Source organism: Nelusetta ayraudi, unplaced genomic scaffold, assembly GCF_046127955.1.
Source record: "Nelusetta ayraudi isolate G7.1 ecotype Tasmania unplaced genomic scaffold, CSIRO-AGI_Nayr_v1 ptg000057l, whole genome shotgun sequence".
NCBI classification, from domain to species: Eukaryota; Metazoa; Chordata; class Actinopteri; order Tetraodontiformes; family Monacanthidae; genus Nelusetta; species Nelusetta ayraudi.
In genome coordinates, this window is record NW_027466107.1 from 1,861,245 (window position 1) to 1,885,578 (window position 24,334).

A 24,334-nucleotide genomic window follows, 5' to 3' on the forward strand; every position below is an offset into this window, starting at 1 on the left:
CAGCAGCGTATTTGTGGCTTCTCAAGAGGACGCGGTCAGCAGCGGCTGCAAGTTTAAACAAATAAGGCACCGAAACCCATGAGCTCATGTTTTTTTTATTCGATGAAACAGGAAGTTTTTAAAAAATACAGAGTTGCTACTGTTTGATCATTTACTGTTCCTCTGTCGTCCCGGCCCTCGTCACCAGGTTCCAGTTTGAATTGGAACTTGCCGTAATAAACTCAGATGCCCGCCATCCACCGGTCCTGCCACTCTGTTTTTTTTTGTTTTTTTTTCCCTTTCCAATGCCACTCTTAGAACCTATAGAATGTTAATAGGTTAATCTACAGCAGTTTTATTTACAAAATTACACAAAAAAGCAAAAACAACCCTTCTCCTGAAGAGCATTTTTGGAAAATAATTTAAAAACGAGGAAAAAAAACACAAAATTATTGCAGCATACTACAATCTTGTTATATGATGCCATCGCACCATCGCAATGTACAGATTTCAGTGCATTTAATATCGAACGTACCCTCGTCAGGGGGAACACGGGCCTCTGCCTCAGAGCATGGGGGATATTCAAACCCTCACGGCACAGCGTCACGTTGAGAAGTCGGGGTTTGTCATGTGTGACTCTATCATACTGACTTTGACATGTCGGCTGCGATAATCGGATGGTCACCATTGGTGGGATTCTTCACATTATACACTGATATATATGTACACGTAACTGCATTAAAAACCGAAAGCAACAATCCGAAAGAGAGGCAGTAGCCAAGTAAGAATGTAACCGAGGGCTCCACAAGTGACAAATTAATGTGTCTCTGGAGTTCAGACCAAGGTTCAAAGTTGTCCTCCATGACAACGACACTCACAAACATCTTCCACACACAAATTCTACTCTGACTGTGAGCCACGATGTCCACTTGGCTGGAAGATAGATCAAAACAGGACATGTTGAGACATTTTCTTACGTGGGGGGTGGAGAGAAAAAGAGAAACAGCGCTATAGTGCTCTCGGACTTACTCTGAAACACATTGGTGGCCGCACCTACTTCGGCTGGGGGGGGGGGGGCGCTATACAGTACATACTTTTCAGAAAGTATCTGTACACCCTCGAGTAAAAATAGCAGGGACAAACATACAAAGAAATCCAAGAAGCCTGGTGAAAAGTGTCACTTCTGAGGTCGACACAGGTAGCAGCACCACTTTGTGGTGACAAAAGGAATTGCACTGTGGAGGCCAGTGAGGTGGTCTGAGGAGAGCTTCACCTCTCTCTTCCTGCACGTCGTCGTCGTGGTCGTCGTCGTGGTCGCAGACACGGTCCCTCGCCAGTGCGGTCAAAGTCCTTCCCTCCAGCGGCAGAGTGCTCGGTTCCAAACTCCCTCAACCGCAAGAACCTCAGGAGCCGTGGTTGGGCGGGTGCTGAAGGTCCTGACCTGAGAAGATTGGGTGGAGCAGCGGGTGGAGCTGGAGGGCGGCGGCGGCGGCGGCCTGCGACGGCCGCGGCGTGAACAGCGTGGGGTAGAGGGCGGTGTGCGGCATGTGGTGCAGCGCCAGGGGCGTGTGGTGCAGCGCCGAGGCCGGGATGATGTGGATGGGCTGGCCCGACAGGAAGGCGGTGGGGTGGGCGGGGATCAGCCCGGCGTGGCCCAGCGAGTGGCCCAGCGAGTGGCCCAGCGAGTGACCCAGCGAGTGGCCCAGCGGCGAGAGCGAGATGGGGGTGAGGTGATGCTGCGGGATGTGGTGCACCTGCGCCAGCTGGGCGTGCGCCGGGTGCGGGTGGTGGGCGTGCGCCGGGTGGATGCCCATGGCGGCGGCGGTGGCGGCGTGGTGCTGCAGGATGGCGTGCTGCACCGTGGTGATGGACGTGCCCGAGGCCATCGACACGGCCGGCTGCTGGATGTGGATCTGCTGCAGGGCGGCCGGCGGCGGAGGCGCCGGGGTGAGGTTGGCGGCGGCGGCGGCGGCAGCTGCTGCTGCCGCGGCGGCTGCGGCGGCCGAGGGGAAGGTCTTGACCTGCTTGGCCAGCAGCTGCTGCTGGATGTGCTGCTGCGCCGCCTGCTGCAGCTTGCTGTACTTCTCCATCTCCTCCGGGGTGAAGGTGATGGGCTGGCTCTCCAGGGGGGCCAGACCGTCCTCCTCCGCCTCCAGGCCGTCCTCCTCCAGGGTGGGCGGGTACCCGGGGTAGGCATGCATCTGAGGCGGCTGCTGCTGTGGCTGCTGCTGCTGTTGCTGCATGTCCGGCATTAGAGGCTCCATGATGGGGTTCTGAGAAGGATCCTGACCCGGTTCCCCCTGGTACTGAGGCATTGCCGTCGCAGGCTCCTGCTGCTCAAACAGCGGCCTGGCTTCCCCTCCTCCTACTTCTTCTTCTCGCTGCGGCGGCTGCTGCTGCTGCTGTTCCTGGGTTTCCGTCGCCGGCTGCGGCGTCTCCTCCTGCACCGTGGCGCTCTGAGGAACCTCCACCACCTCCACCTTCTGCACCACTGGGGCCGGCGGAGGCGGCGGCGGCGGAGGGAACTCGCTGATGGGCTCCACCAGGACGTCCTCGGCCTCGGAGCTCTTCCCGCCCGACTTGTCGCCCTCGTCGGGCCTCATCAGGGGGATCAGGGGCTTCTTCCCGGCCTGGAGCTTCCCGAACAGCGGCAGCATGGCTTTGGTTCCCAGCGCCGGCGGGAGTTTGGGCCCAAAGTACCCCTGCGGTGGATCTTTGATCTTCGACCCCGATTTGGTTCCCGTGGCCGAGTCGTCTCCGCCCTTCTTGGACTGGACCTTCTCCAGCAGCTGGCGGGCGGTGAGGCTGTTCTTCTGCTCGCCGGCGTCCCGGGACCCCCCCAGCCGGAGGCCCTGCGAGCCTGACAGGTGGCCGCCGCGGTTGAGGCCGCGCGACGATGACGCCCGTGGCGACTGCGAGCGGTAGATGCGCGAGCGGTTGAAGTCCCGCCGCTGCGTCTCGCTGTCGGCTCGGCTCCGCTGGCCGGCACCGCTGCCGCCGCCCCCCCGCCGCCGGCTGGGCGAGCCCTTGGCCGAGCTGGACGAGCGGCTAGCCGAGCTGCGGCTCCGGCTGTAGCTGCGGCGCCAGGAGCGGGCGCTGGTGCTGCGGCTCCAGCTGCTGGAGCTGCGCGAGCTGCTGCGGTGACGATGCCGGCGCCGCTGCTTCCGGCGGCCGTAGCTGCGCGAACGCGAGCGCGAGTCGTCCTCGTCCTCCGAGGAGGACGACGAGTACTGGCGGCGCCGGGAGCCCCGCCGGCGCCCCCTGCTTCCCCGCCGCTCGTACTCCGAGTCCGAGGAGCGCTTGGAGCGCCTCCTGCGCCCGCGGCCCTCCGAGCTGTAGCCGCTGTAGCTGTCCGAGTAGCTGCGGCTGCGGCGGCTGTAGCCGCTGCTCGCCGCCGACGAGCGCTCCGAGCTGCTGGAGTAGGAGCGGCTGCGGGACGCCTGGCCGCCGCCGCCGCCGCTGCGATGGTGGCGGTGGCGCCGGCGGCTGCTGCCCCGCCTGTCACCCCGCCGGGACGAGCGGCTGCAGGACCTGCGCGACTCCTCGCTGTGGTGGCGCCGCTGAGAGTCTGACGGGCTGGACCTCCGGTGGCCGCGAGACCTCTGCGTCTTGCAGCCGCCCTCGTCCTCGCTCTCGCTGCTGGGCGGCCGCCCGGCCCCGGGGCTCTTCCGGGCCGAGGCGGAGCAGGAGGCGCTCTGGGAGGCGCCCGAGTCGGTCTTCTGCCGCTTGGCGCCGCTGTGCTCCTCCGACGGGTTGGCCTTGGAGCCGCCCTCATCTCTGGGTTTGGACGGCGCCACTTCCTTTGTGCGCTTCCGCTTGCCGGGTTCCGTCGCTGCCGCGTTCCCTGCGGCGGCGCTGCCGCTCGACGGCTGAGACGACAGCGAGGCCGTTTTGTCCTCAGACTTCTGCTTTGCCTTCTCGTCGGCCGGGGCCGACTCGTCCTGCTCCGGCCCTTTGTTTTTGCCCTTCTTCCGTTTGTGTTTCTTCTTCTTCTTGGGTTTCTGCGCCGCCGCCTCAGTCTCTCCCTCCGCCTCGTCTTTTGCTCCTTTTTCTTTTCCTTTGCATTTCGAGTGCTTGCCCGACTTCTTGTGCTTCTTCTTCTTCTTCTTTTTTTTCACGCCGCCACCGCCGCTGCCCGCTGCAGCTTTGGCGTCCTCGCCGTCCGACGGGCCCTGCTGGTCCTCCTTCGCGCCGGCCTTGTCCTTCACGGAGCTGCTCGCCGGGTTGGCGGCTGCATCCGCCGCCTGCTCGCCGACCTCCTGCTTCTTGTCCTCAGACTCTTCCGAGGCCTTGGGAGACTTTGACGGTTTCCCTCCGCGCGCGCCCTTGTTGCGCGAGAGCTTGAAGTCGAAGTAGAGGGGATTGCAGCTGTACGACAGAGAGGGCTGTGCCTTTGTGAACTCGAGGAGCTCGGAGGGCCACTGCAGGGTGGTGCTCTCGTCTTTGCTCAAAACAGGGAAAAAGGGACCAGTGGGCACTTTAGGACCCGAGCTAGAGTCGACGACTTCCTGCGGTGGCGCCGCCGCCTCTGGTTTTTGAGCAACCGGAGTCTCCAGTGGGGGAGCAGCGTCTGCAGCACATGGCAGAACCTCCTCCGTCTTCACTTGATCCTCTGGAAGAGTCGACTCCGGGTCAGGGCTGGAAGTAACATTATTGTTTTCACTTTCAGTCTTGCACTCTGCACTGCTGCTGATCTCCATCGGCTCGTCACTATTTTCCACCTTTTTGTCCTGCGGCTCGTCTTCCTCCACCGCCGCCTTCACCTCCGCCTCCGCCGCCTTCACCTCCGCCTCCGCCGCCTCCTGCTCCTCCCCCCCCTCCTCCTCCTCCTCCTCTTTGCTCGGACACTGATCCGTGGCCTTCATAAACAGCAGGAACTGGAAGTGCGGTTTTACTCTGCAGTGTGCCGGAGGTATGTAGTGGTAATACTGAGGCTCCTGTCCAGCGTATCCCTCCTCCTTTTTCATCATCATCTTCAGCTTGTTCAGGGTGGAGGCCAGAGAGGCTCCGTCGTCAGACGGCTGCGCCTCCTCCGTGCCGGTTGCGCTCGCGTCTCCTCCCTCGCCTCCAGCAGGGCTCTGCGTGCTGCAGGCCGACGCCTCCTCCTGCCCCGCTGCCTTCTCTCCCTCCTGGCCCTCCTCCTCCTCCATGGCCTCCTCGCCGTGATCGGCAAACACGGCCGCTGCCGTCTCCAGCTTCACCGGCGCCTTCTTGGCAAAAGAGAAAGACACGCTGACTTTGGACGCTCCGCTGGGGGTCGGGGACGACGAGGAGGCGGCGCTCTTTCCAAACGAGAAGCTGATAGTCGGGCTCGGCTTCGGGGAGGCCTGGCCTGACTTTTCTGCCGGTGACCCTTCGTCCACCAGCACAGAGTTCTCGGGCGCCATGATTTCTCCGTCTTCCGCTTTCTCGCCGTCCACGGCCACCGTGGTGGTTTTGAACATGGGTCCACTTCCTGGGGTGCTGGGGTGAAAAAGCAAGACAAAGAAGTTCAGTGAAACAGAAGAGAAATTTAAAATACTATTTCATCATTCCTGTCTTTTCTAAAATTATTATTAGAGACACCAAGAGGCGAAGTTTTCATTTGCAAAAGTTAGGGAAAAATAACAATAATAAAAAAGAGAGACTGAAAGGTTTTCTGAAATCTAGTCAGCAGGGGGCACTCTTGGAGAAACCTCTTACCGATCTTGTTGTTTTCTTTGCTCAGCAAGCTCGTGCAATCGGCGCAGCATCTTTTCTTGCTTCTTGCCACCTTTGCGGGAACGTGACGACACATTTCGAGCAAACTCTCTTTGCTTCAGTTCTTTGAGTCGCTGCATTGCAAAAAAAAAAAAAAAACATGACATGAGAAAGACAGTGGTGTGTGATCATAACAACAGTCATGTTGTGAATTCTCACAGTAATTCATTAGGGGCTGAACACAACACTACCTGCTTGTGAGCGTGGTCGTAAGAGTTGATGTGGTTGTCGAACTCCTGGTGTTTGGTGTACTGCTTGTCGCACAGCTCGCAGTAGAAATTGGCCCTCAGGTCTTCCAGAGCCTTTGCGATGGCTTTCTCCTTCTCCACCTGGTCCTGTCGAGAGGAAGCACGAGGAGACGATGCTGGTTAAAGAAGCTGCGTCGTCGGGTTCCACGTTAAGATGCTCTTGTGAAATAAACACAGGTGACGTGCAAAACAACGAGTGTCCTGACCTTGTATTTTTGCCGCAGTTCCTCTGTGTCCTCTTTTTCCACCTCGAGCACTCGCCTCTTTTCTGTGGCATCCTCTGCATAGTCCATCTGCAAAGCAAAACAGCCATCGAAGCACAAGTTACAGGCTTGTTTTTTTTTTGTCTCCGAAAACTGACAGATCGCAATTTATTTTTCTTCACATCTTACCTCCATCTCCATCCGTCCCATCCCCATGACATCATACTTGAGGATGATGGGCACAGGGTCGGTGCGTCCTGGGGGAGAAGTGACAGAGAGTGGGCGAGGTGAGTGTCTGCTGCTAGGGTGGTGGGCAGATGAGCTCGAAGACAGCCTGCTTTTAGAGCATAGGGTGCTGGGGTTAGAGAATTTGGCCTTGAAGTGCAAAGAGACCAGAAAGCTACAGTGAACCAAACACCAGCCATTCTCACAGCTTACAGCAGCCGGAAAAGGTGGAGACCAACCCCAGCTGGTCTCTCTCTCAAGCATTGACCCGGCTGCACGTTTTTAACAACTTACAAAAATTAGCCCCAAGCTTTTTTTTTTCCTCGCCTGTGCACTGTAACCGCTTAACCTGAATGTTGAGTTAATATAGGATGTCTTCAGGCTTCAGGGCCTGTGCACTGTGTGTTCTCAGAGCAGTCAGGGGAGTTGCAATGGGCCCTGCAAGACAACTCAAGAACGCCCCAAAAAATAAACCTTTGTTCCTTTTGCATTATCTCTGTTTGGACTATGGTCAAGTGGGCACGACCCTTTGCAAGCCCCCAGAACCGTCCTGAGGTCCAACTCTGCTCTCTCTCGTATCTCAACGACTAAACATAAAAAAAATGTTCTCTCCACTTAAGCCATGTTACGTAAGCTGTGAAAAGAGCTAGATTGGAAGGAAAATAACTGTAGAAAACAAACCAACCAAAACAACAGAATGAAATATTTAGGATATAAAATATGTAAAATAAAATGAAATAAAATCAAAATCAAAACTACTTTGGAGATTGACACAGAAGTTGCTTAATCCACTCATAATCAGCCAAACAAAGCAGAGAGAAAGACAAGAGTAAAAAAATTAAAAAAAGGACACAAGCACTGAACTACAGCAGAGTGACGTCACAGGCCAGGTATCGCCATGGTGACAGTGCAAGGGATGGGGGGGGATACTTACCTGGCAGAACATGGGTATGGGAGGAAGGAGAAGGAGGGGAAGGACGGACAGAGACAGACAGACAGGCAGACAGACAGACAGGGGAATCTCAACACAAAAGGCATAAAAGAGAAGAATTTGGACTAGCCTGCTGCTCCTGCTGCCAGCCAGATACAACAATCGATCTCGCAGATCGTGATCGTCACTTCAGTTTGGTTTCAGTTTTTTTTTTTTTTACCCTCTCCCTCCCACACGTTTCACTTTATTTGGCCAATGACGATTCTGTCAATACCATTGGGCATATGGAATGACTTGCGGCATTCGCCATGGAATTAAATTATCTATGTTTTTAATAGGCCTGCTTCTAAATCAGTAACATTGCCATGCATTTATCACCGGTCTTTCAAAGTTGTTCTCTGAGCCAGGAGAAGCCCGGAGTCAACTTGGAATGGATTTTTTTTTATTATTATTATTTTCATTTTTTTTTAAGGCAAACTTGCTGGTACAATCTTACATTTCTGCACCAACAAAGGTAAGAAGACTATTTAGTCACATGCTTCTTCTCCTTAGTAATTTCATCATCACAGCCCAATGACATGTCGATTCTGGAATCATAGGTGCGTGGGCACTGAAACACGATGGCCTGCTTGGACTCCCACTGCAGTGTCTGGTTTTAGGGATGGCTGTGGCTCCGGCTTAAAGCCTGAAGGGTGAACGGGTGAAATCAGCACTGTGTTCACTCTTCTCTCAGAGAAGCGACACACACACACACCAACCACTGCAGTGGTCTGTCTCACTGGAGTCACATGCCAGGCCCAGAATTAAAGATTAATGAACGATTACAATCATTCCAAACTATCACCAATCTCCGAACACAGTGACAATACTTCCACATAACCCATTCCAGTGGAAAAGAAAGGGACCACACAAAAAAACAGATGTGCATCTAAATCACAAGGTGTCAATCACGAGGGGTTGGGTTTTTTTTGTTTTTTTTTTAGAAAAAAAAAACTGAAAACAAACAAAATGACAATGCTCTAAAAGTAATACGTATGCATGAGAATATACAAGCAGCAGAGTCACTAATACAGAGATTGTTTTTAAGCCTATGTAGCATTGGTGCTCTGATGAGAGGAAAACAAAAATGGGAGAAATTAAAATAAAAAAATAAATAAAATAAGAGTAATAAACAATTCAATTGGGGGATAAAATAACATTTACCACTAAGTTTACCATCAGCACAACATGGGCAGGATCAAATCGCTGTAAAAAAGAAACACCAATTGGTTAAGCAGGAAGATTGAGGCACATAGAGAAGGGAGGGGTGGGGTGTAGGGGGGTGTTGTTGTTGTGAGGACTGGGGGTGGAGGGGGGAGGGTGGAGAGGTTAACTACCGGGGGGTGGGGGGGGGTCCGTCACCCCCCCGCTCCCTTCATCCCTCTGCTCTCTCAGGGCTAGGTGCTTACAGGGACGTACGCTCACCACCACTCATCCCGGTCCCCTGCCCTGCCCCCCCCCCCACACACACACACACACACACACACTGGCATCTTCTCTAAACTCTCCAGGGGTTTGAGACCCAAGCAAACTCTTCAACTCTTACTTGTGCCAAGCAGGGAAAAAAGGAAAAAAAAAAGATGACTAAAGCCCCCCCCCCCCCTCCCCCCCAAGCCCCAGCCCCGCTTCAGATATATTACCAGATGGCACATATTAAATCAACCGAGCCTGCAGTCAGTACACTGACAGGAAAAAAAAGCAGACAGAATATCTCATATTGGATATTAGATTTCTCAGATGCCTCTCGGGATGCCCACCGCCCCACCCACCCACCTTCCCTTTCAGTTGCCAGCCCAGTTAGCAGGTCTCCCTGAGATTGTCTGATCCCCCTCGCTCGCTCAAAGCCGACAGGCACGATTATTAGGCATGTGCATCACAACCCAGGGAAACGTGAACACATGACACACACACGAGATGTACCTGAGGAAAGGAGGCGGCGAGGCTTTGAGCAGTGCTTAGAGCCGGTCGTGCGAGGCGTGTGCACGAAAGCCAGATTATTACCACGGAATTGTGAGGCCTTGTATTTAGGTCACGTTACCTTTTTGAATTGTAGGTGAGAGATAAAGTGAATGCAACTGCTTCTGGTGGCAAAAGTAACAAGCCCACGACCAGGAGACCAGGTGAGCTCAGACCCCAGCTACTCCAGATGACTGGTTTGGAACCATTCTAGAGATATTTAGGATGGAGAAATTGACCTTCCAATTGAGAATCCAACAAGATAAATTTGATCAAATCTGCAACAAATGGATTTTATTATTAAGCCCCATTAGAGCAGCAGATTTTCTTTATGATCTTACTGGTGCTACCTTTTTTTCTTTTCAATTTACTGATTGATAATTTAAGTGGTATCAACGTTTTCTATAACTGAGTATCCAATAGATCCAACTGCTTAAAGAGGAACTTTGATGTTTTCCTAGGCGTGCAGGATACCAAGACTTTAACAAAAAAAATAGAAGGACTTGAATCTCTATTACCTTTAATTCTGCTGTACTGTGCAATTTGCCTGTCTGCTCCAAATAAAGATACAATTTCCGGAAAAAAAAAAAAAAAAAAAAAAAAAAAAGCCAGATTATTAAAAGACTGCGCACCATCTGCAAATTTTGGCCTTTTTGTTGTTGTTGTGTTTTTCTTTGAAAATTAAGTGTGATGCCTCCAACACTGCTTAAAGCCCGAGGTGAGTTTGACAGTTTGAGGCAGGCAGCAGGATGGCACCTCTGGGACAAACATGCTGGGCAAAGAAACTGGGGCGGGGTGAGGGGTGAGGAAGAGGAGGAGGAGGAGAAGGAGGAGGACGGGGGTGTGCGGCCGGGGGACACAGAGACTCGGGGTGCGGAAGGCTGGTGAGGTTTTTCCCTGTAAGTCAACTCTACAGCCCGCTCAGTTAACGGACACGCTCATCCACACGGCTCGGCCCCACATACGATAACAACCACACACGCACACACACACACACACACACACACACACACAACAGGTGTCACAGGTTTGGAAGTAGAAAAAAAACAGGCAGAACAGGCATGTAGGGAAGAACACGTTACTACTCTGCAAGCCATTCAAAGTCTGAGCCGTGGTTACAGCCAATCAGATACCCAACAGCAGCGACGGAAACTCAAAGAGGAAAAAAAACAACAAAGAAATTAAATAAAATAAAAATTGTCACCACAATGATTCTAAGGGATGTGATGGAATCATGGCTTCCAAGGATCTATTTTGGATTGCAAATGGATTTTTTTTTTTAATTCTTTTTTTGGTTCTGTGTACAAATTGGGGGAAGCACTTTTAGAACGTGTGCAGATTGAAATCAGGGTTTAGTGATTATGAAGCAAAGAGGAGGAAGCTGACAGAGGCCATTAGCCTACAGTACACTGTAAAAGTGGGTGTTAAAACTGAGGTCAACTGCGAGGTGGGAGAAAGAAAACACACCCACGCACACACGCTCATACCCACGCACACACACACACACACACACACACACACTGACATACAAAGGGATCCAACAAACCTTACCTAAAAAGGGGCAAAAAGGACAAAAGAAGAATAAGAACAAAGTCAATACAGTGAAAAAACTTAAAAAGGGGTCACAATGGTTTTTCACGTCAACATCTAGAAAACCTCGTCTGGCGAGGAGGAGGAGGAGGAGGGGAGAGGAAGATTCCGATCATTCTCCAGACTTTGGATGCAGCTACACTTTAGAGCAGCAACGGCGGGCTCCCATACTAGACAACAACTGGACACTCTGCTGCTGCTACTGCTGCTACTGCGGTCTCATCTGCCCGCTTACATAAGCCCACATCCGTGGTGGTGGTGCCAGTGGCAAAAAAAAAAAAACACAAGTGCACTCAGCCCCTGCAACTTGTGCTCTCCTCCGCACAAAGCACACAATCCTTATCACATCACAGATGGAATGCAACTCAACGGCCGTTTGGGAGTAAACAGTGATGAAAAACCAGCAGCTAAGCAGCTGAGTGTTGGAGCCGCGCGTGCGCATGTGTGTGTGCATGCGTGCGTGTGTGTTTTCAACACCGGAGGCTTTCTGTTTTGGTGCCGTCCCTGGACACGGTCGTGCAGAAATACCTGAGAGACAACACAGTGAAGCCAGGCCATATATGTACATGTGCGGCTGCGACACAAGGAGTCGTCAAGGCTCTGGCGACACACACACACACACACACACACACACACACACACACACACACACACACACACACACACACACACACACACACACACACACACACACACACACACACACACACACACACACTTACTCCCAGAAACACACAGTTACTCCCAGAAAAAACATCAAGTTCAATATCAATAGCTGCGTTTCCATGACAGTAAGTGACATTTTAACAAAGTAAACGTCAAAACCTTTAATTCGAGAAGTTTTTCCAAGTTTGGGTGTTTCCATGACTAGGTTTTTGTTGTGATATTTAGGTTTTGCGCAACTCTAGGGGTATTGGAAGCGCAGCTAGTGAGAGCAAATAATAATCAGGGCAGAAGACACCCTTTGGTTTTAAGGCCTCCAAGCATTTCTACTCTTCACGTCTTAATATAGTCAAGCACCTCTTGAGGCAGCCGGCAAGACAAATCGATTTTGACAAACTGCGGAAAAAATGTAAAAGCCAAAGCCAAACAAGAACAGGGACGACTCCTGGGGCGACTCCTGATAAACATGTAGAATTACTGACTGAAATTGTGCCCAAAGTTTTAATTCGCTCGAGCAGAGTTTCTTTGCACGTCCTGACGACAATTCTTCCCTTTCTACGCACAAGACAATAACTCACTGGCCCAAGACTTCACTTAGCAGTCAGCGCTGGTGTTCTTATTAAAATGCCGAATGCAGAGCCCACATTATTGCCTGGCTTATGAGGAGGAGCGATGCGTCTGGGAAAGCATTAGAATGGAGCAACACAAGAGAAACAGAGAGGGAGGAAATGACTGCCTGCGGATTAGAGAAATGAAACTAGTTTGAGTTTGAAATGGAGCGGCCGAAAAGAGGACAGAAAAGGAGGACGAAATGGACCAGACGCCAAGAAACTGAGTGGGGGGGGGCTGGGGAGAGACAGAGCTTCCATTGGCCGGGCAGCCATGATGTCACTCGTGGACAATGCCGTGCATCATCCTCTCTGGAGAGCGTGGAAAGGAAGGGCGCGGCGGCGGAGACAGAGTCGGAGCAATAAAGATGGAGAGGATGAAGAGGCCGATGAGGGGAGGGGTGAGGGGTGAAAAGAGACAGGAAGTGCCAGGAAGCATGCCAGGCCTCTCCACCACTGCGTCTGAGCCAATGAGAAAGCCCTTCTGACTGGCTGATGCTCACAATATCATCTGGGTCACCCACCTCGACAGCGAGTCTCCTTAATAATTCTCTCTCAACTTTGCCCATTTTCATAGCTACTCTCTTCATTGCAAAAGCTTCCAGCGAACTGAAGGAGGGGGAAAAAGTAAAGAAAAGACACAATTCAAGAATCGTGAGTACAACGCTAGTTTTTCCTCACTCCATTTTTGGACGCAAACATGTGAACAACTACACTGACGTTTCAAGGGGAGCTGAAAGGGGACTGGTCGTTAATATCAACTGCGGTAAACTAAAAGCATCACTGGAACACGAGTAAACCTTCTCCATCCAATCACGTCTCACGTAAACGCAAACGCTATTATTTACAGGAAGGAAGGAAGGAAGGAAGGAAAGAAAGAAAGAAGGAAGGAACACTTTTCTCTCAGAGTTTGAGAGAAGAGCAGCAGGAAGGCTACAGGAAGTACATGAACCGTACCAGTACAAATCAAAAACATCCTATCATATATCCAGCAAGAGACAGTAAGGGGGAAAGTTCAGAAAGTAAAGAGGAAATATTTTTTTTTTACCAATAAATAAAAAATAAATAAAAAATAGACAAATGAAAAACCTGGAAATACAAGGAGGGAAGAGAGTGGAAGTTTTGATTCCGCCCACATAACAATCAACAGGTGTGGAGGAGAGTGAAGACGTACCCTGCATGGTCTTTCCCAGGCCCTGGCCACACCTCCAGCCATGTTTCTGAAGCAGCCGGTGCCCAATGTTATCCTAGCAGAGGAGAGAGGAGAAAAAAACCAAAAATATTCCAATAATAAGAGAAGCTTTTCCCGGCGGGCACTGGTCATAAAAGAACAGGCAACCAAACAAAAAGAAAATCAAACACTCAGATCACGCTTTCATCATCATCATCATCATTATCATCGTCGTCGTCAGCACAACCACCACCATCATGATTATTGTTTCAGACATTGTCACCTACAATGTGTAACGTCAGTGTCCTTCAGCACATGGAGTGGTGGGGGGAGGGCTGGGGTCAGAGGAGGCGGGGGGAGGGGAGGGAGGAGGGTTAGCGGGTGGGACATGAAGAGGAGGAAGAGGCAGATTTTCTACTATCGTAAATGCATGAGGCTATAATGTAGCCAGTCAAATAAATGATATCCTCCTACTGTGTTTGGGTCCAACTAGAGAAACTGGGGGGGTGTTTGTTTGTTTGTTTGTTGTTGTTTTTTTTTTTGGGGGGGGGGGATTAAGATACACATCAAATCACACCAATTGAGACGTCAAAAAAGGGAGGAGGAGGAGGGAGAGGGAAATATATGTATCTCACGCATACATATATGAACCACTACAGAGCAAGATCTTAGTACACATAGAGAAGTGACACAGTACAGGTATGGAAATCTTGCATTAACATACAAACAAAAAACAAAAGCAGAGACCAGAATCTCCAAGCTTGCTGTGATCCGTAACCATGACAAGGGAGCGGAAAGGGGGGGAGCACCATGAAACGTATGCGGCTGTCACAAATAAAGTATATACATGTACACATGTATAGTGTGAGGAGGAGGAGGAGACAGAGGTGGAGCTAATGGGCCTTGGATTACCATTACAAGGCCCAGGGTGGACTGAATGCGCATGTGTGAGGGTGGTGAGGGAGGGGAGGGGGGTATCTGCATGGAGCCCCACCGGATGGACTAGAAAGAGGGGGATGTGCATGTTTTTGGACCCCTGCAGCATCTCTGGTGCGTTGGCAACAGCCTGGTCCCGACCACCAACCAGCAAAAGTTGGTGTAGAGGAGTCGGCATTTCTACTGCAGCTCTACGTACGGCTGTCATATTACATTTCCAGCAAGATAATAATCACTCCTGGTCCAATGGATGCTTGTTGGACCTTTCACATGGTTGGAAGGTGACTAACAAGCCGATCCAAGTGGATGTACCGTTACCAACCCTTTGTGACATCACAAAGAGGGACTCATCCTGCTAACAGCCTGGAGCAGGGCTGGGCAAACTTTTTGACTGGTGAAAAGAGGATTAAAAAGAGACCAAGAACATGCACAGTAACAATTTCTAATTCACTCAGGGGCTGAATGTGCTCATCTAAGACCGTTGTATCACTAGTATGGGTCGGCAAGAAAAACATTGAGTGAAATGCAAGACCATCCCACCACTACACACTACAGTACATCCTCAAGACAATGAGATCTCTTTATAAGCTGTGGTTTGCTTTGGTGTGGTGATTATAACTATTCCAAGCTTGTCTAACATTCACCAAAGTGCTGCATTCTACCAAAAAAAAGTAAACAAAACAAACAAACATACAAACCAAACTAATGAAAAAAAGATATTTATAGTCACAAAGAGATTCACAAAAAAACTTCACAAACAGGAAGTGAAGGGGTTGGAAACAAAAACGGCATGCAGCTTTTTGTTAAAGAGCTTAACAAAAAGGATCGTCGGTGTTAGTAGCGCACTTTAATTGTCGTACACTCAAACACGCGCACGCACACACGCGCACACACAGAGAGAGAGAGGGGGGTGGCTGGGGCGGGCTGGAGGGGCTGGATGGTGATGTTAACACAAAAAAAAAATAAATGAACAAAATAAAAATAAAAACTCCAAGTGTGTTAGTCTGACGTGGATCAAGCACGAGGAGGAGGGAGGTGATGGCTCAACGGGGCTCTTTCAATTCTGTCTGACACAAGGAAGGAGGAAGTCGGGACAGAGAGGAGCGCAGAGCAGAGCAGGCTGAGCCATGGTGTGGGTGAGCTGCATGAGGTTAGTGCACGTGAGGGGCGGGGGGAGTGGTCGCCACGCACGCAGCACGCACTGCGTCTCCGCCTTGCAGGTGCCCCTTTGACACAATCTGGTTTTATCACCGCTGTGGAGATCTTTAGAGCTCACTGTTGCCTTCCTCTGCCCTCTTTAGGTTTTACTGTGGCGTCAGATATGATGTCAAAACTGCAAAATGCGACTGTGAGGTCGTTTCTGAAAGAAATGTGCTACAATGGTTTTAATGCAACATCCAAGAGAGACAATAAAGAGCTTCACTTCCTGTTTCCGTTGTTGCCGCCAGGTATTTTCCACTCTGGTCTTCATGGATACAGGAGACACTTTGGTCTGAGTGACTGTCAAATGTATATGATAAGAAGGGAATCTCTCACCTGTCAAGCTGTCAACGTCATCAGCCTACAATAACATGCAATGTCCTTGTATCAATGTTTCACGTGGTAGCTTTTCTGTGTCCTAACACATGGTGTGTGAGTGTGTGTGTGGGGCTCTGGACATGGCACTGCAGAGTTCTGCTGCAGTGCACGCCTCTCCTCCAACCGACATTGGCTGTGTTTCTGTCCGCCCGCTGCAGTATCGCGGTGCGGTAATACTCACACACATGGAGTTGTATTGATTTAGTGGAACTGGCTGATCTATTGAGGCTGGAACAAGCAAGACATTCCACGAGAGATTCCAGTTTGACTTCTCTGTCGTTCCCATGTGGACTCGTTTATTTTTGGGTTTCATTGAATTCATGTTGATGTGATCTAAGAGGGTTTTGTGGGGGTTTTTTTTGGGTTTTTCTTTTAGTCTGAAAATCATATTAAAGAGTTGAGAGGGGCAGGCAGGATGAGGCTCCAGTGGCAAAATGCTGGGAATACAAATTAGTTCAAAAATCTGCTAAGCAAAAAGGTTAAGAGGACGGAGAGGAGGTGCGGACTGCGTGTTGGGAAAACAGATGGGAGTGCACCAAAAGAATAGACAGACAGACGGATGAAAGCAACGACGGCGAGTCCAACAGCAGTGCAAGTGGAGTGAAGGCATTTCCATACGAACCTGGTTTTTAAAATACTGGGCTGTCAAAAAAACAGTCACACGTGACACAACGTAAGAAACCGGCCAAACGCTTTCAACTGCATTTTCAGCTCGCTACTCTAGTACTCTTACAAATGCAAAACTCTCTCTCTCACTCTCTCTCTGCTTTTAAACAAACATGACACTGTAAACAAACAGAAAAAAGGGTAGGCATGTCAATAAAATTCCACCAACTGACCGTTAACACAGGGTGAAAAGAAAAATGGAAAATGTTACCGAAACAAAAGGTCTACAAGAGAGAGAGAGAGGGGTGAGGTGGGAGAGGGGTGGGGGGGGGTCGGTATGCACTGTGCCGTCACTGGCACGGTGCATGGAAACAGATGAGTGAGGGAACCGATATGCAGGGGACTCCACCTACAGACCTCAGAGCTCAGAGTTCGAAGCTGCGTCACTTTTGCGTGTGCGGACATCTGCGTGGGCGCAGCGGTAGTTTGTTTGCGTATCCATGTCAACATGTGACCTGGCGTTTCCGTAACGGAGCTCGGGTCAGCGTGTGCGTGATTTGAAGAAGATGCTGCTTGAGCAGGAACTTTCAGGGCGTGCCTGACGCCTAAATTGAAACAATTGATAAAAAAAGATAATACTTACCTCGTAACCCTGAGAGGCCACACAGTGCTTCAAAGTGTGAATTATCGAAGGGTAGCTATGCAAATCATTTTGAAGGGGGTCAAAAGTGTGCCTTAGAAACCCCGTCCCCCCCGAGGGTTGAAGTGAGGGGGTTCAGATTGCCGATCCTGAACGCAGCCCCGCTAAAACCTCTTTTAGACTGGCGCTAAATAAAGAGGTGATACGCTGTTAAAAATGTAGAACAAGTCCTTCTAAAAAAACATGGAAACATGGTTCGACCTTTTCCTGTCTTGTTCTTCCCACCTGTGGGTGACAGCTCGGTGACAAACAGCTGTGCAAATAGTGCAATGCCACATAGCAAAAGGCTATTTATTATTTGGGAGCAGCTGCAGCTCGTGGCTACCTTCCCTGTGCTGGCGGGGGTCTGCACTACGTATGTGCGTGTCTCCAGTGGCTCTGAGGCCGCCCGCTGCATATCACTGTGGGACAGGGTCAGGTAAAAGGAGGGGAGGAAGGGGCGGAGGGGCAGGTCTGGTGGGAGGGGGAGGCTGGAGGGGGAGGAGGAGGCGGGGTCGTGGGAGGAGAAGACCGGAGCAGTGACTCGGAGGACAGAGTGTGGAGATAAGATACTGCTGAATGCTACCAAGTTTGACACATGCAATGCAAAAACAATGTTAGAGAGAAGGAGCAAAGGACCAGAAGGGGTAAAGACAAAAAAAAAAAAAAGATCCCAATAAAGTACCACAGACCTCTAGCTGCCTAAAGATCACACACAATAAATGGCAGGGGAGGGGCTCCGAGTGGTGGGGATGAAGCGTTTGGGCAACGGCTCAAAAATTTGGTTGCAACAAGCCAAACTTTCCACCGGAGGACAAGACGGTGTGTCTGGCAACATGGTGCATCCTGCAGGAGGCGCATTTCAACCTCGGAAAAACTGTCTCTTACTGGTGCACTTCTGCAGACTGTTTTGCAGATGGACTGGGACATCCAATAGCTGCTGACAACTTCCTTGCATTCCTCTAAAACAAAAATCGTATCAGACGCAATTTGTCGTCTGTTGGAATCAAATCCTCATTTTTTTTTTGGCTTTGCTTCAGACTCTAGTGTTTGTTTGCCTTTATACTAAAAAAAAACTGTCACTTTCTTTTAGGAGAAAAGCTTTCTTAAGGGAAAAAAGACAAAAAAAAAGAAGTGACAAAGTGGCTGCGATCGTGGTGTGTGACCGGCGTGGTGATGCTACAGCACGGCCATCGGTGCCCCTCCACAAATAATAGCGCAGGAGCAGGAGAGCCACTCCAGCAGGGTGAGCAGGCCGACCGTCTCGCTTCTCTTCCTCTCCATCACCCACAAACACTGAGCTCCTCACTTCAGCTGATTCTATTAGACACATTCTAAAGCTCTCAAGTATGAAAAAACTCAATTCCCTGTTTGATAGAAAAGATTTCATGCCTTGCGAAGGTCAGGATGACCGAGTTTGTTTTGCTGCGTAAAACCTTTTTTAAAAGTGTTTCATAGGGATTGAAAGCTTCGTCTCAACACGCTCATGAAGTAAAGCTGAAAAACAGAGAAAACCTGTTTTTCATCACGTCTGATGCGTCTTTATGAGGCAAGAGACGCAAGTTGGTTCAGTTGTTTCATGGAGAGGAGAGGTGACCTGACACTGTGGGGAGAGTTTGGGCCTGCTCACCACGCTGCTTCAGAGATAGGAGGAGGAAGAAGAGGAGGAGGAGGAGGAGGAAGAGGAGGGAAAGGACAGGGAGGAGGGGGCTGCCTGCGCTATTATCCATTTGCCTCTTCAGCGAAAAATGCAGTCCCAGTTGCACAAGCACCATGCCAGCACAGAATGACAGAGGGTACTGTACACCGAATCACTGTGTAGTAAGGGAGGGAGCGGTTGAGGTATAGAGAGAGGGAGAGAGAGAGAGAGAGTAAGAGAGAGAGGAAGAGAGAGGAGAAGTAGAAGGTGACGGTGGTGAAAGAGAGACAGAGAGAGAGTCAGAGAAGCGTTACAAGGACCCTAAAGATAGGAGTAAGAAAGCAGAGCGTGCAAATACAAACCAGGTCATTGCTGCTTAGCTAATAGGGGCCAATTCGCTGCAGGAGAGAAATGTCGAACACCCCAAGTTGTGTACAATAAGATAACCGTCCTACAGACACAAACACTGTATACTAGCACATTAAAAACAAAAGTCTACGGCTACACAGAAACACACTCACTCAAACACAAGAGGCAGGCACTCACGCTGTCTAATGTGCGCTCTCCTGTCCTGCTAAAGTGGAGTGGAATAAGCACCGCCCACTTTCCATTAAAGAGGAGGGGGAAAACCGCAAGCCGGCGGGAATTGCCGGAGTATAAACAACAGAATGTCAAATATAATCGCTTTGTTTTCCTTGTATTGTTTTTTTTAAAGGGCACGCGCCACACAACGTGCATAAAGCAATCTCACTCAAAGCAGCGAGATCAATCAATTCATGTCACTGAGACACAAATTGAAGGGCTGAGTAGATTATAATTTAGATTATAGGTTGATAATATTCAGCGGGGGAGGTGAAGGAAAGTCTTGGACGGTGCTTCATTCCACTCTGTGCTTTCTGAGTCATCTCACTGTGCTAAGATGACTAACAATGACTAATGAGAGGCTGATACAAAAAAGCATTCAAAACATTCACTTGCAAAATCTACATTTAAAAAAAACTGGAAGGTCTAGCATAAACATAATGGTCCTAACTGTCACACAGGAAATGGAGGAGGCAGAGGACGTGGGAAGGGGACGGAGGGGGGGTTGGTTAAATAGGGTTTCAATGGACATAAGACAAGTGACTCTAAAAGGTTTAGTGCACTCAATAAAACACTGGATGCATCTACGTGGACGGCATAAAATGGGAGTTTACAAAAAAAAAAAAAGGGTGTGGCTCTTAATCCTCCCTGGACCAATCATCCACTCTCACAGCGGGGCCGATGGTGCCACATGATAGATGCAGTCTTACCGATTCGATGGGCTTGTCCAGGGACGCCTGCTCCAAATCCAACTGGCCCTCCTCAAACTGGTCAAAGTGATTCCCACCCTGAGGAGAACACAGACAGGACATTTTGAAGAGGTGCAAACTACAGAGCGATCCTTCCTTCCTTCCTCCCTCCCTCCCTCCCTCCAGGAGCAGAGGGAGAAGCTCCGGGTGCAGCACCTCTCATAAAACAGACAGGAAGTGTTTCACCCCCTCTTACAGGAGTTCAACATGATACCACAGCTGGTTTACGGTTGTATTTTAGGATGCTGATGGAAAAGTTCAACAGGTTTAATTTGTGCCTTGTATATCGGACATCTTGGTGCCGAGACCCGCCGACGCTGAGCTTGCCAGTCGGTCTTGCTGTTATTGAGTTGGTGCGCAGGGGGAAATCTTTGAAAAGATTAGCCTAAACTTTTTTTTTTCCTCTCCAAAAGTTGCTCTTTTCTGCACGGCATTCTGTGTGAGAAGACATTTGAGCATTAAACATCTCAGCAAAATTTTCAATCAAAATGATTCAACCTTTTTTTTTTTAAAATGACAGATTTGAATTTGATCTGCTTCGTTAGTGAAGGGACGTCGACTCCTGTCCTGTCGCATACAAGTTGAGAATTAATGCTGAAATCCTTGGCCTTGTTAGACGTGGGTGAGTAAAGGGCTTCCAGCTCCGGCCGTGTGGAGTCTGTTTATAGTCCACAGGCTGCTTTCTGCCATGAGACAGATGGGTTTCTCTCGTGCGCGGCAGAGGACAGCGCAAGGTCATGTTTGTGCCTTTTCGTCAGACCTTTATGTAATGGAGAAAACTAAAAGTATGACAGAAAATGTGAAACTTGTTACAGGAAGACAATCCCGACACTGGCTGGGACACGTAAAGTGTTGAATACACCGTATTGTCTGGGGAAATCTGCTTTTGGACAGAAAAAACGAGCCCATCGTAAAGTGATTTGATGCCACGCTGATAGCTTTTAGTTTGAATAAATGAAAAAAAGCACTCATCAGCGTGAGTGAAGCCGGGAGTGACGGTAAGGGGAGGCACTTCAAATTTCAGAACAATTTGCCGATGGGCACCTCTCTGCCACCTGCACGCCGATGTGCCATTAAAACGTGATCAGCCACCGCAGTGGCCTTCTTATTAACTTCACTCAGGCACTTAAAACACCACACTGACACTAAAAGCAAAGAACTTTGCACTTTACGTACATATATTACAAGAGTGCATTTACGTTTGATGTTCTGAGTAACTTGGTGCCCATATTGCACCACATTAGGAAACAGGAGGCCCAGTGAGGACAAACACGGCAGCAGACGTTTTACTTCTGCTTTGTTTCTGCAGTGCTGCATTAGCCACATGCTAGTGACACAAATGTAAATGAACACAGATGCCGAAGTCGTTAGACTGGTTGTGCGGATATTAGGTAGATCGTCAGTGGGTGGCTCTGGCCCCTTGTTGCCTGGCAGCAAGCTTTGGAACATGCAGTCCGAGGGAAACTTTCTGAATACTGAGAATGTGAATGCAGATCTTGCACACAGAGCTTTCACTGTGCCATCCAGGAGCTGATACTGAACAGAGCCATTCAGTGCTGAGAAGCGATTCACCGCGGCTCGCGAGACAACATAATACTGAGAGTTGTCACAGGAGACCAACATAGTTCATGTAAAAGAGAAATTAAATGAAAAATGCAACTTTCCCTATCCCTATTTCTGACACGCTAAAACATGATGTTTCATGGCACACCCTGAGCTTGGCTTGCCATGGGGTATGACATCAAACGTCTGGCAGGTCCTGAAATGGCAAAAACAACTCTGAGAATGTTTAAGGGACCTCTTCAAACTTGAAAAACAAGCCCAAAGCAAGCCAGAGCAACACCATCATCATCATCAACATCTTTGTTCGAAAACACTGTCTAGACTTTAGACTTGGAAAAGCGAAGGAAGCTAAGTCAGAGTAGCAATGCATTTCGTGCCAAAATTATTTATTTAAGACCTATATTTGACCCTGACTGTAACTGGGGTGAAACAACTCTCCTTAAGATTACTTACTGCACCAACTTGCCATGTTGACTGTGCAAGTAGCGCTACCTGGTGCAGACTAAGCATGACTGTCAATCATGGGTAAAATTGGACAAAACAATTGTGTAGTGTGTCTTGAGCTTCAAGGACACATCAACAATCGTCAACAACAGCTTCAACAATGTAGAGTAACTAGCTTCACATAGCAAACTGCAAAACAGACACCTTTCCTGAATATGCAGGTCACATGACAAAGACAGTCACCTGACATGAGGTGATATGTGTCAAGAGTGACATACTTAAACTTTCTGGGACTAAAACACTCCAACAAAACATCCCCCAAACTGATCTGAATGACAGCGGACGTCTACAGGCTGTGGCAAACATTACAATTGCAGTACCTTCATCACCGGCACACTGGGACAATGGTTATTTCAAAACACTGCTTGAGGTTTGAGCGTGTCTGCAGTGGAAGCTCCAACGTTAACTAGACTCAAACTGCTGGCCATGTAGTTACACTTGACAGAATAGAAGCAATATTTAACAATAAAAAACAAAGACCCCCACAAAGAAATATGGCATACTATGAGACCCCAATCAGCTGTTAATAAGTGCTTGTATAAATAAATACATAAATGAATGAATAATAAATAAATAAATGTAGATTTGTGTGGAGTTCATGTCGCTGTCTGTTAACGATGTTTTCAGCGGGTGCGGTCTTGGCCCACAGATACGGGCGAGCGATAGAAAACAGCCCCAGACAAGATGCGTGTTTTGAAACCGACAAACTACATCGACAAAATACACAACATGCATTTGAGCTGCAATGTGAAGCCTTTTGACATGCAAACATTGAATTTATGTGTTGAATTTTTGTTATTTTCTTAAAAAATAATAATAATAAAAAAAACATAAATAAGACTGCGCTACAATTTCGTGAAATAAGAAATTAAACCGTAAACGTTGACGAGGATAACCGTATCAATTGTTAAACGGTCAGCAAACATCTTCTTTGTCTGAGACGCATTAAAATGTTTTTAGCATGGGCCAATACACTACATGAATTAGTCTGTTGACTAAAATGCTAACTACATATATGGTTCAATGCCAACTAGCTGCGCTTGTTGGCGTTCGTAGTTGTCAAAATGATGCAGCCATTTCTTGCTAAATGCTAACAAGTGCCCATCAGCTAGCCAGCGAGCTAACACCATTAGCATCTGTCAATTTAAAAAAAAAAAGTCTCCCCAAGGTCACTAACAAAGCTGTGGTTAAACAGTTTTGGTGTAGCTGCTGCATAGTTCAGAGGGCAGTCAATGTATATTACGCTACAAGAATGTAGTCAGCGACAGGCGTGCACAAAACACGAAGGCAAACATGCGTAGGGGGGGAAGTTAAATTGAAAAGAGCCGCAGTGCAATGGACGATTTCACTGCTGTTAGCTTAGCTTAGCTTGCGGCGCAAGCGAGCGACATCCAGGCTGTTAATAGTGCGGCGTAGTTGGGATGGTTTTGCGCAAACGCCGCGCCAATTTGTCGGTCGTGAGAAAGCTACGTGGTTCTGTCGCACCGGCTCCTCTGCGAAATGTAAACGCTCCGCGGTGCATTACCTGGAAATCACGATCTTCGTTAAACCTAGAAAACCTGTCGGCCATTTTCCCAACACAGCAGCAGCGTCTGTCTGGGCTCTCTCCGTCGGTGTTCAGGAGAAGCGCGTTGTGATGATGATGAGGATGAGGATGATGATGATGATGATGTGCACGCAGTCGCTCGCAGGGCTTCTCTCGGCGATCTCCAGCAAGATGTTACAGCGTTCAGTGTTATTATTTTTGACGCCTCCTTCACAGGACGGATCAGAACGCGAACTCGTACGTAACTGACTTTAGATTATCATCGTTTGCACGAACGAGGCATTTAATTTAATTTCCAATGTCCCCCCCCCTCCACACACACACACACACACACACACACACACACACAATTTCTAACATCCTCGGTCAATGCTTCACTATTATTATGGGTGCGGCTGACTAAAAAAATGAAATAAAAAGATAATCACGCTGTAACATTAACACCAGCCAAACGAGCTCTAATGTGTCTGGTGAAAATAACATTACATACAATTAATAATAATATATATATTTTTTTAAACTGTCAATTATCTGTAATAGCAGTTGACAGAAAGTCATTAGAATGAAGACATAAATATGTATATGTAAGTTTTCCAGGAA

General features: G+C 49.2%; 1 protein-coding gene across 8 annotated transcripts; it reads right to left on the minus strand.

The window, feature by feature from the left end:
* Positions 1-75: 75 nt before the first annotated feature.
* Positions 76-23,925, minus strand: gpatch8 (G patch domain containing 8). Of its 8 annotated transcripts, XM_076038580.1 has the most exons (11): positions 23,714-23,923; positions 20,083-20,160; positions 19,153-19,188; positions 16,489-16,508; positions 13,356-13,428; positions 8,529-8,570; positions 6,359-6,426; positions 6,173-6,259; positions 5,910-6,053; positions 5,662-5,792; positions 76-5,442 (listed from the first exon to the last, which is right to left on the minus strand). In XM_076038580.1, exons 7-11 carry the CDS (start codon positions 6,383-6,385, stop codon positions 1,383-1,385), a joined length of 4,449 nt encoding a protein of 1,482 aa, XP_075894695.1. In that variant the 5' UTR covers positions 6,386-6,426; positions 8,529-8,570; positions 13,356-13,428; positions 16,489-16,508; positions 19,153-19,188; positions 20,083-20,160; positions 23,714-23,923; the 3' UTR covers positions 76-1,382. The 8 variants fall into 8 exon arrangements, with proteins under 8 accessions (XP_075894695.1, XP_075894692.1, XP_075894693.1 ...); XM_076038577.1 differs by lacking the exon at positions 8,529-8,570; XM_076038578.1 differs by having other exon boundaries at positions 13,356-19,188.
* Positions 23,926-24,334: the final 409 nt, after the last annotated feature.